Source organism: Arachis stenosperma, chromosome 5 (assembly GCF_014773155.1).
Source record: "Arachis stenosperma cultivar V10309 chromosome 5, arast.V10309.gnm1.PFL2, whole genome shotgun sequence".
In the NCBI taxonomy this organism is placed as follows: Eukaryota; Viridiplantae; Streptophyta; class Magnoliopsida; order Fabales; family Fabaceae; genus Arachis; species Arachis stenosperma.
The window spans coordinates 120366739-120379452 of NC_080381.1; the positions used below are offsets into that span (position 1 = coordinate 120366739).

The window sequence follows — 12714 nt, forward strand, 5'->3', positions numbered from 1 at the left end:
TTATTTTCTCTTCTTTTTTCTTAACGGAATAATATTATAAATTTCAACTAAAAAAACGTTAAATTCTTAGTTGCTGTTAATAACGCTGGGTGTACATATGTACCTAGCATTATTCCTTTACCTAGTTCTTGGGACTTTCTATAAGATTGAAAATCAAGAAAGCATCTGTTTTTAGAAATAAAAAGTGAAAGGTTAACACATCTATCCTTATTACTTAAACTTGTAACAGTACTGGTAGTATACTAGATATTATGAGTATCATGCATGTGATACATGAGTTCTATCGGTGAATTCAATATTTTTTTTAGTTTTCAAACTGTATTTCTTATTTTCGACAAGTTAAAAGTTAATTCGTTATAAATCTGAATTTTATTTAAAAATTTGTCGTTAAGCAATGAATTACTGCATATAAAAAATGTAATTCAAACATTTTAATCTTATTTAAACGAACCACTGAACTAACCACTAAATCATCTCAACTTATCCGAGACAATTCAATACTAATAGCACTAAGAAGTGTATATTCAATTGAATTAACATGAAAAATTTTAACCAAAATAAATTGGCTATATTACCTTAAAGCCACGTGTTTCTATCGGATATGACAATTTATTTTTGACTTTTTATCAACCTAAAGATGGTACCTACGTTAGTTCCCTTTTAAATATTAATCATAACATAAATTATTTATTAAGTAAAAATACTTTTGGATAAACATTTTTACAATAAATTATTAAGTTTGTGTCTTTTAACTCAATACATACATGTGTAATAATTGAGAAAGTTTTAGTGGCCAACATTTTTAAATTATCAGTATTAGGTCTTTAACATTTTATTGCATTTGAGTTTTTTCTGAATTGATGTACAGAAAACACTGAGTAATTGATGGTTAAAAATAATAAAATTTATTAGTCTTCTTAGATTAATTTAGTTGGCCTTAGATTAATATTAGTCTTCTATCACTACTGGCAGTAATAACCTTATTTTTGAAACATTATTAACTTACCATGAACATGACAATTGACAAATAAAAAAGTGTTGAGTAAATATCATGTAACTTCAGGCGATATCCTTACCTTAAAGAGAAAAAGAAATAATAATTCAAAGATTATTATTTTGGTAAACAAAAATATTACGTCTACATAAAAAATTAGTTACTAAATTAATTATTATATATTTATATATGTACTATTTCATATTCTTTTAATATATATTTTATATTTTAATATATATTTTATATAAATAATTAATTGAGTAATTAATTTTATATATATATATATATATATATATATAACATGGTTATGTACAGAAAATATGACTTATTATTTTATTTTATTTATTTGTTTATATAAAATCCCTATCCAAATTAATGTATAGGTCCAAATTTGCAATTTCTTAGTTTATATATGCATACTCTTAATCACTCCCAAAAATCACGAACTTAGTTACATTACTTTATTGTTATAGAAAACCATTATTTCATGTAATACAAGTTAGTTTGATGAAGCGTTCCTATATTTATGCTAAGGTTTTATTGGACTAATTATAATATTATATAATCATCATCATCACTCAACAAGAATAGAGCAACTCACTATTCATCTTGAAAATGTGTCCGACACATGTTTCCCGTTTCTTTGTAATTAACTATACGTTGATTGATGAATGCTTAATTTTTTTCTTTGGTTAAAATTTCTGATTAGCCATTCTTAAATCATTAGACCAATTTAATTAAATTTAATTTTTAAAATGACTTAGTCGTATATAATATTATCTTAATTATATTTATATTAAAAGCTAGACGGCCACTACAAGTGGTCCATAAATCTTCTCAACACACAATAAAACTTTACTACTTTATCGAAACTTTCTTCTTTTAATTGAAAAAACAAAGTTGTATAGCGCCAAAAGGTAGGAGTTGATCAATGAATCTGTGTCCAATCACTTGTTTCTTTTTTCCATCATATGTCTCTAACATGTTGAGTCATTGACATAGCAAAGCACTTCACAAGATTATTGAAAAACTAATAACAATAATAATAATATAACTCCATGAATAGGTATAGATGTCCATGACATGATATAGTAGATAAATTATTCAATTGAATATACATATCTATTGAAGTACTATACAAAGAATTTAATTAGTATATAATCAAATTAAAATATCTTATTATTGCATAAATAATTATAAGTGGTGTATATCCCTAAAAGGGTGCATATCTCCCTAAGGAATATTAATATAAAGAGTAATTAATAACATGTAAACCTTAATATAATTTTGTTTAAGTAACACTAATTGGACCAAAAAAGAAGGAACTGGGGGATGTTGATTTATTTTGATCTTCTGGGGCTGCAAGAGTGAGCTCCAAATCAGGCACTGTTGACGAAGAATTCATGTGTTGATGATGATGAGGCCAAAATGGTTGAGCTTGATGTTGATGTTGATGATTATGATTATAATTATCATTGTTAATGGTTTTTACTTTTAGGTCATTATCTGATTTGATTTCTTGATGAAATGGGGTAAGGCGCCCTAGAAGTGATAGAGTGGCATGATCAATGTCATTATTCTCAACAACTTCTTCTAATTTTGACTCATTACAAACAATAACACTTGAATCTCCTGATTTGCAATTAGATATGCCACCAACATCATCATGAAATTCTGTTTTTGTGTTATTGTTGCCTATGCCAACCTGCCATATCCACCAATTACAAACTTCAATTATTGGGATTCAAAATACTATGCATTATTATTAAAAATAGTATTTGTTTATAAATATATATGTTATTTTATATATTTTTATTATATTTTATAATACATTTTATATAAATAATTAATTGGATGGCTAATTTTTTTAAAATAAATAATATAATTCCGATTAAGACTATCAATATAATTATTATCTTTATAAAAAATATTATATGTACATAAAAAATTATGTATACCAAATCAGTTTTTATATACTTATATATAAATATATATGCTATTTAATTTATTTTGAATGTATATTTTGTATTTCAATTTGTATTTTATGCGAACAATTTTATTTTTTTATATATACAAATAACGTGATTGTATATTTATACCATAGATATAAGTTTTAAGCAAATTATTGCATTAATAAAAAGTAACCAACATATCTAAATACAAATTACTTCTAAATATATACATTGACTTTTAGATGTTAATAAATTTGTAAAAAAAAAGAAAGAAAAATCCTTTGTTTAATTAGTTAATTTCAAATTGATGTAAAGAAATGGAGAATTGTAGTGTAAGCAAAAAAAAGCAAGAAGTAGTATACATACCAAGTCAAAGAGACTTGAGCGTCTCTTCTTCTTATTGATAGTTGCCAATCTGAGAAAGTACTTTTGAGCATGGCTTGCAACTTGGGTTGGAGTTCTTGTGGTCACATAGTTTCTAGATATTCCTCTCCAGTCACCCTTTCCTAGTTTCTCAAGTCCAACAAGGAAAGTTCTGTGCTCTTCTTCTGTCCATGGTACTCCTAAATAATAATAATAATAATATTATGATTATATCCCAGAAAAATAGAATGTTATATTAATTCATGAATATAAAATCACATATGAGAATAAACACAATGATAAAGTTTAATTTATTTTGCAGTAAAAATTAAACAGCTATTATATATATACTCCATACTTCCTAAACCATTTCATACACTATGTAAATCCATATATGTTGATGAAAGATGAATATATATAATATACAAACATAGAAAGATAAGAATTATAAAATAAAGGGTAAAATATTTTTTTATTTTTTAATTTTGTTAAAAATTTTAAAAATACTCATAAATTTTCTTTCTTTTAATTTTGTTCCATAATTTTTTTTTATTTACATCAAATATATCTCTAACGGTTAATTTTTTAAAAAATTTAAGACAAATTCAATAACAATTATACAAGAATAACCATCAACACAAGTAAATTAGGGATAGTTATCATGTATTATTATTGAATTAGTCTTAAATTTTTTAAAAATTTAGCTGTCAAAAATATATTTAATACAAATTGAAATTCTTTTGAACAAAATTAAAACAAAATAAAACTAAAAAGTATTTTAAAAAATTTTGGACAAATTTTAAAGACAAAAAAATAGATTTTATCTAAAAGTAAGAAAATCTAATTAGTATAGACGACATTATTAATATGTGAAGATTGTTTGAGATCGAAGATTGTAATGAAATTATGATGATTATTGATAATAAAAATACCCTTTTTCCTGTCTTGGGGAGGAACGATGAGACCATCTGAAAGGTAGCCAAAAGCAGAAGAATTATTGTTGTTGAGGGTGATGTTATCATCAATGGGTAATCTTGAAGATGAGAAGGAAGAAGTAGTAGTAGTTGTTGAAGATGAAGAGGGCAATGAATCCATGCTAAAACTTTTCTTCATTGCAACACAACATGATGAAGATGATATATCAAGTTGAACCCCAAAGAGCCTAAGCCCTACAAAACTATTATTATTATTTGTTGTTCCTCCTCTCATCATCATCATCATAGGTGATGTTGTGCATGTTCTTGAATTGTGCCCTATGTTCCCACAATGTGAACACTTCCTCCCCATTCTTGTGTGTGATGATAATAATAATTAGAATGAAGAAGAGAAGAATTGAGAAAGCAGCAATAAGAGATGTGTTTTGGAGGTATATATCATGAGTGTGGGGTTTATGAAATTGGACAGAATTTTTCATTGCTTGGACATAGTTTATTCTTCGATATTTAATCTTTTTATTTTTTATTTTTTTACAAAATTTACTTTCCTTATTTTCCTTATTTACTTTTTCGTACTTTTTATCAGTTAAAAATATAAAACAAATATTTAAAATTTATGTTATTTAATATTCATTAATTACTATTAAAATTAATACATACCAAATAAAATAAATTTTGACTATTTTTTTTTTTTTGAAAGAAAAAAAATAATCGTGCTCACAAGGATATATAGATAATAGATAGATTCCTTATCTTATATTATTTCAGAATATGGGTTATTTGTGTCTCTGGATCTATTAACGGTACACGTGTATCTATCTTGGATTATTGTTGGAAGTTAATTTGACCATTCATAAATTACAGATCCAAAATCTATATTAATTGATTGTTGATGGTTAACATTTTTTATATACAGGAGAGATCTGTTTAATTATATTAAATATAATTAAATTTTGTTCGAATCAATTTTATGCACTATAGATGTTATTGAATTATATCATATTATTTTGGCTTGCCAAATTTCAAATTCAAACATCAATAAATATATAATCAAATTAAATAATCATATTTGTCTGTATTTCTAAATTATAATATATATTGAAATAAAATATTATGATAATATATTAAGTTAATTCAAAATTTTATAACATTTTATTAGAATATCAACGTATTGATGGGAATGAATCCCTTCTAGTTTGTTTAATTACATATGGAGTTTAGACTTGGATCAATTAGTCAAAGTCTACATAATAAATACTTTCATATAGCTAAGCGTATGCTCTAATTTACCTATTTGAATTTTTTAGTTTCTAGCTATAAGTTAGATTTCACCTATATTAAGAACTTATCAAAATATAATTAATTCAATTTTGATTAAGATATTATTAGAATAATGCATTTTTGTGTGTATTGTAATGGTTATTGGAACATGTAACTGAGATGTTTTATGGATCTAACATCGCAAATATTTCAAATATACTATGGTGTCAATCTTTAATTGTAAGATAAATAAAAAAGAATTTTTTTTTAACCCCCACTAAAGAGAGTTAATAGAATATTTATACAATATATACAATGGGTTATTTATTTGGTTTAATATATGTTAAAAAATAAACATCCAAAATAAAATACTACTAATTTCTCAAACACAATATACCCATACTATTCAAAATAACCATCCAAATACCAGGAATAATAAACATCTGATATCTCTATATCCCATTGTACACATTGTATAAATACTTCATTGACTCCTTATACTTTTTCTTTTTTTTTTATAAATATTAATAGAAATACTCAGTGACCAATAATAATATTTATAATAAAGTTCAATTAAATACTTTTAATTATATTTTTTCTTTTTTTTTTACTCAGGCATTTACAATTCTAAATTCTAATTTCTTTCTTTTTGTTATTTTTTTTTTCTTTTCCTGCTCTGGTGCATCTTTTCTTCCTTCTGTGTTTTCTTTTAGTTTTTTTTTTATTTTATGAAAAAAAACAAGAATAAACAAGAGAAACAAAAAAATATTTTAAAAAGGTTAAAAAAATTAGACAAAGAGCACAAAAATAAAAAATATAAAAATTTGTGAATGAAAACATCAAAATTCTACATTCAAAGAGAAAATAAGCTAGGTTGATGTAACATAAATAGAAAAGCTAAAACAAGTATTTAAGACAGAAAATTTTCAACAAAAATACATAAATTTTGAAAAAAAAAAAGAAAACGAAAAAAACACCATTTTTTCACACAAACAACAATATTTTGATCAAACAAAGAAACTTGTTTACACAATTTTTGGACAATAAATACAAATATTTTAAGAAAAGTATATAAAGAAAAAAAATGCATAAATCGTTTTGTTTGGTGGTTCAGTTGTCGAATAAGTCAGATTAGTAAGGTGAGTGAAGGATGAAGAGTTGGAGCCTCGCGATCTTCCGAGCTGTTGTGATGTAAAAGGGGAGTCACCTGTAAAAAGGATTCCAACGTCCAAGTTAAAATCTGTACAGATGACAGTAAAAGTGAGTGGATACTAACGTACCGTCGGGGTAAGACCCTTCCTTATATATTCTGCTCCTAGAGCGGGCTCCACAGAGTCAGATCTACCTTCCAAAAAGTTTTCCTCTCCAGTGTCATGTGCCTTGCTAGAAAAGAAGAAATATTCGGGTATTTCCCTCGATTCGGATCTTATGTTCTCGTTGGGTAAGCCGCCCAGACCAAAACGATGCGTCACTGGACCGGATCGAAATACATTTGATGATAAATACACAAATTTTAGAAACCAAACACACACAAAAATTAAAAAAAAAATAAGCATAAAAAAATATTTAAAAAAAATCACAGAAATAAAAAACAAAACAGAAAAATTTGTGAATGAAAATACAAATTCTGTGTTCCAAAAAAAAGTAGGCATGTCACAACCATATTAAATATCCAAACTTATTTCCAAAAAAAATTTAATTGGATATTTTGGCCTCCAACAAATTTTATTATTTAAAGTCCTCAAAAATTATTCTTATCGTCGGATCAATTTATCCAATTTTAATTCTTAAATATTTTTAGAGAATAAAAATTTATATTAGGAGATCAATTTTAGATATTTATTCCACCTCTGTCTCTTTTATAGTACTCTATATTTTTTTATACTCTCTCTTTTTCTCGTTAATACACGTATAATTTTTACGATAAACAATATAAAAATATATATTAATTATATACTTGAAATTTTTTTAAAGATAAACATAGGTAGAAAATGCATAAATTCTGTTTATTTGACACTGAAATTTTTAAGATAAACACAATTTTCATTAATATACACAAATGATTTTAGGAGAAATAAGAAAAAAAAATTTTTTTTAGTCGAACCAACACAGAAACTTATTTATCTAAACTCAAATAATTTTTCTACAATAGATACAAATTTTTTTAAGAGAAATAAATAGAGAAAATACATAATTTTTTCACGACAAACACGGAAATTTAAAATATATATAGTTTTAGGAGAAAGTAGACTAAACTAAACATTCAACCTTAATAGTAATTCCTAGAAAAACTCATGTTTCTATGTATGACTCTTAATTTTATTGACATAGGCATGATGAACATTTAATGTCATAATTAATAAGACAACTATATTGGTTGATTTTATTTGGTGATCCAAATATTCTCTGGGAGGTATTAGGTCTATGTGGAAAGAGAAATATCACAGAAAAGAAGTACTTTGAAATTGCATTCAACTAACATTACTTGCCCTTTGGGGTAACAACAGCAGTGAGAAGAGTAAAGCTAATCAATTCTTTAAATATAAATTTGGTTTAAGAGATTTGATTTGGACTTACGGCTAAATGGAATGAGAATAATATAATTGGGCCCACAAAGAATTATACTAATAAGATGTTACATTTTATTACTCGAAATAGTATAAATATAAAAAGAAAATAATCCTTGTAATTTATTAGTAAATTATGTGAAATGAAAAATGTTTTAATACATCTTTTGTTTTTTCTGAATTATTTCTCTTTTCTATTCTAAATACATTTTATATCATTTTATGTTCACCCTAATTATACGGTCATTGAATGTTTGCATCCATTGTATCCTAATTCATCAATATGATAACATAAATATAATTTATATTAATTATAACCTATGAAATATGGACACTTTGTTGAATTGTCTTATCTGTATATTCGATACATTTCAAATACGATATTTGTTTGACACGTGTGTTTGTTATGTCCAATTAACCGTGTCTTGATAAAAAAATAAAAAATTTTTTCAAACATACTTGAACGCACTTAAATACTAACAAGTGTCAGCGTATCCAACCTGATGTTATCATGCATTCTTGAAATAAATTTAAAAATAATATATATTATTATTTATTAAAATAAAAAATATTTTAAATACTTTATATAATAAAATTAAGACATTAAAAATAATTAAAAAAATTAATTTATGTTTTAATATCAATAAAATAATAAAATATTATTATGCTTTTTCTAAAAATATACTTTATATTTTATATATATATGTGTGTTCCCGTATCTTATAAAATTTTAAAATTCGTATATCAGAATATCTCGTGTCGTATCGTGTTCCGCGTCCGTGTATCATAGATTATAACTTATATATAAAAAAACTATCATTTGTATGTTTAAACCCAACTCATCATTATGAGTTCAATTTACCAAATTATTGACGAACTAAACTCAAATCGATTCACGAGTTAACTTAATTCATTTCTATCACCACTTGCAATGAAAGTATAGAACGTATACCTTTGTATATTTATAATTTTATTTATATAAAAAAAAACGTGAAGAAGACTTGAGAATTTAATTTCTTATTTTTTTAAGTTTCATCCGGCCAACTTAAATTTTGAATGTTTCAAATGTAATTCCACTCTCCAACTCGTGAGTCAATAAATTTCCTCTTGTTCAAATTCAAAGTAGGAAATTAACATATATAACACCTGGCTTTAATTTATTCAAGGCTAGAAACCCTTGTGCGGTTTCCCTTAAATTTACTCATCATCAATGGACCTGAATTTTATATACATTTCACAATATATGAAAAGGTTGTTATTAATTACCTCTTATTAAGTCCACTTTCTTAATATTACCATTAATTAACTTGTTAATTATCAGCACTTCCTATGCCGTTTAGTAAAGGGATTGATAAAGACAACTAATTATAATAATCAAAACATGCCACTTTCCACAAAGATTAATTAATTATCATTATCAACAAAAAGTAAAAGGTATAGTTGGAAAAAGGGTTGGATTAAGTTGTACATGTTAGGTCTCAATTAAGTTCGAGTTTTGTAGAAATTAAAAAAAAAATAGTACCTTTTTTTTACCTACTAAAAGTGCTAGCTATAGTATTTTCTAGCTAGCTTAAACAAGATTGCCTCCTATTAAAAATAATTGTAGTTTTCTTCAAATAAAAAAATAAAGAAAATATATGAAGAATCTAAGTAATAGCTGCTGTCCTACCTAATATATAGTAGCTAGTGAATTTATATATAATTTATTTTCTTTCTGTTTGGGGTTAAGAAATAGTTAGTGATTTTCATGTTATTATTATATATGAGCCAACTTGTGGAGAATTTAAGTCCAGATTGTGACTTTGATTTTTGATATAATAGAATTTGAATAGAAAGAGAGAATTCAAGTTGAGCATTAATAAATTCTTGCAGCTGAAAATTCATATTCATATATATCTAGTCATTCAACTAAGGCTCATTTGTCATTATTAAGGGGAAAGAATCTTCTTATTGCAAGAGAAGATACTATTGACCCAATTCTATATACTATGATATTTAATTTGTTATATATGTGCCTAGCTAGCCCCATTAATTAATTTTTATTTTGCTTAGTAATTTAATTTACTCAGTCACCAGTCCTTTCAATATCTTTGAGGAGTACCATCTAAATATATAATAATAATAATATAGATCGATATATATTTATAACTCCATCAAATATTAAAGATAATATTGGTGAAATAAAATTAAAGTTTAATTACTCAGTTAATTTTTATAATTTTGTTATTTACAATTAGATTTTTATAATTTTTAATTAAATTTTTATATTATTTTTAATTTTGTAATTAAAATTTTTTTATATAAAAAATATTAAAATTAACAAAATATTTATCTTAAAAAATATGTGATTAAAGATCTAATTATATTTTTATAGTTCTAAATATTTTTTAATTTATAGAAAAACATTCAGTTAATTTTAATATTTTTATATATATTAAAAAAGATTTAATTATAAAATTAAAAATAATATAAAAATATAATTAATATATATAATAAAAAATTTAATAAAATTATAAGAACTAACAAATTAAAATAATTAAACTTAAAACTAACCAAAAAACCATGAATGTGGATTTATATCTTCTAATAACCTTTGTTTTTCTCATCCTACACTACTTTCATTATCGAATGAGTTGCATTATTGCATTCGAAGTAAAGTCTTCAATCAAAGTTAATTTACATCTCTATCAAAAAAAAAATAATAATTTTTTTTTAAGCAGCCATCATATACTGTATGTGACATCGTGTATTGTGTTCCTAATTATGTATAAAAACAAATATTATTTCTTATTACTCCTGTATATATGATTAGAAAAAGAAGCACCACTTTCAAACATAGGATGTGGAAAAAAGATAAGGTAATGAACGGGTTAGGTTTGGTTCAAAGGTCTCAATCAATCAACCAATATATATATATATATATATATATATATATATATATATATATATATATATATATATATATATATAATATTAGAATAAAGTAACAAATAAATTCTTAAAAATTATATTTATATTTTGGATATATTATTTTTTTTAAATATTAATAAAATCTTTTAAAATAATAAATATAGATAAGTTAATTTAAATTAGAATTTTTTACTCTAATTATAGAAAATTAATATAAAAATAGTGTGTAAATATGTTTATATCTATTATTCTAAAAAAATTTATTAATATTTTTTTAAAAATTAATATATTCGAAGTATAAATTTATAAAAATTTATTTATCCTCTTATTCTTATAATTATATAAACAATTGATACATAGCATTAATTAAATGACAAATTAAAAATGCTCCTTTTTTTTTTATGATGATCATCAATCAGTCATATTATATCAAGTGAAATTTAATACTAGGGACAGTATGTGGCCACTGAAGCTGAAAAAGATAGATTACATCACTAAAATCCAGTAGCAAAGTGAAACTTTTACTGAATGTCCAATGTGCAAGCACTTGGATTCTCAAAATATATATAGTAGCAATTATAATAATTATTAATTATACATTCAACCATTGAATTTGCTACAGCTGCATTTTTATCGAGAGCACGTATAGAGGATACATAGCATTTTTCTCAATCTAGAGGCACCACTTGGTGGGGTTGAAGGATCATGATAACTATATGTTTTATTTAAACTCTATACACCTCTGGCATAAACTAATATACTAATTATTTAATAGTTACCTAAATAAATAAATTTAACCAAACAAAAGTGAAAATCGATGCACAATTAATAATCAATTAATAATAAACTTTTAAATAAAATTTAAAAATACAGTAAATTAGTTTTTAATTTGTTAGACTAAATTAATAAATAAATGCAGGTTAATTTTTTTATAATTTTGATATCTTGAATTTGATATAATCTAATATAAAAAAATAAAATATAAATTAATGTGTCAAAATTAAATTTCGTTAATATTTGATTTCAAAAAAATTATAAATAAGTCTCTAATCTTTTATCTCAAAGATAAATAAATTATTGGTTAATTAAAAATATAAAAATATTCCTCACTTTTTAAAACGTGAAATATCTAAGTCTTTTCGAAAAATTTATTTATTTTTATATATTTTGGACAAAAAAATTTAAATATTTCATATTTTAAAAACTAAAGATATTTTTATATTTTTAATTAATTAAAAAAACTTATATTTTTTTAAATTATAAAATTTAGATCTTATTTATTTATTTATTTTCGTTGATTTCTTATTGGCATTAGTGGCTTTCTAATTTTGCTAAGGGGTATCAATCACTTTCCTCAAGTCAAAAGCAACAGAAATTAAGGAATCATCATTATTAACCAGATGAGGAAATTAAAACGTGAGTTGTTTCTCATACAGATGAAAAATCTATTATCTTAGCTTGTTCCCATAGTTTATATATAGGGTTTAGTTATTCGTTCAATTTCTATAATTTCATTATATTTTTAATTAGAGTCTTACATATTTTTTTAATTAAATCTCTATATATTATATCAAATTTTATAATTAAATTTTTACCGTAAAAAATATTAAAATTAATAAAATATTATGTTATATAAAACGAATATATCTAATACTTAATTGAATATTTTATTTATTTAATAAAATATTTTATTAATTTTAATATTTTTATTATGATAAAAATTTAATTATAAA

General features: G+C 23.5%; 1 protein-coding gene across 1 annotated transcript; it reads right to left on the minus strand.

Annotated features, from left to right (window-relative positions):
* Positions 1 to 2028: 2028 nt before the first annotated feature.
* Positions 2029 to 4679, minus strand: LOC130979855 (uncharacterized). The gene is made up of 3 exons (XM_057903400.1): positions 4242 to 4679; positions 3313 to 3509; positions 2029 to 2699 (listed from the first exon to the last, which is right to left on the minus strand). Exons 1-3 carry the CDS (start codon positions 4594 to 4596, stop codon positions 2286 to 2288), a joined length of 966 nt encoding a protein of 321 aa, XP_057759383.1. The 5' UTR covers positions 4597 to 4679; the 3' UTR covers positions 2029 to 2285.
* Positions 4680 to 12714: the final 8035 nt, after the last annotated feature.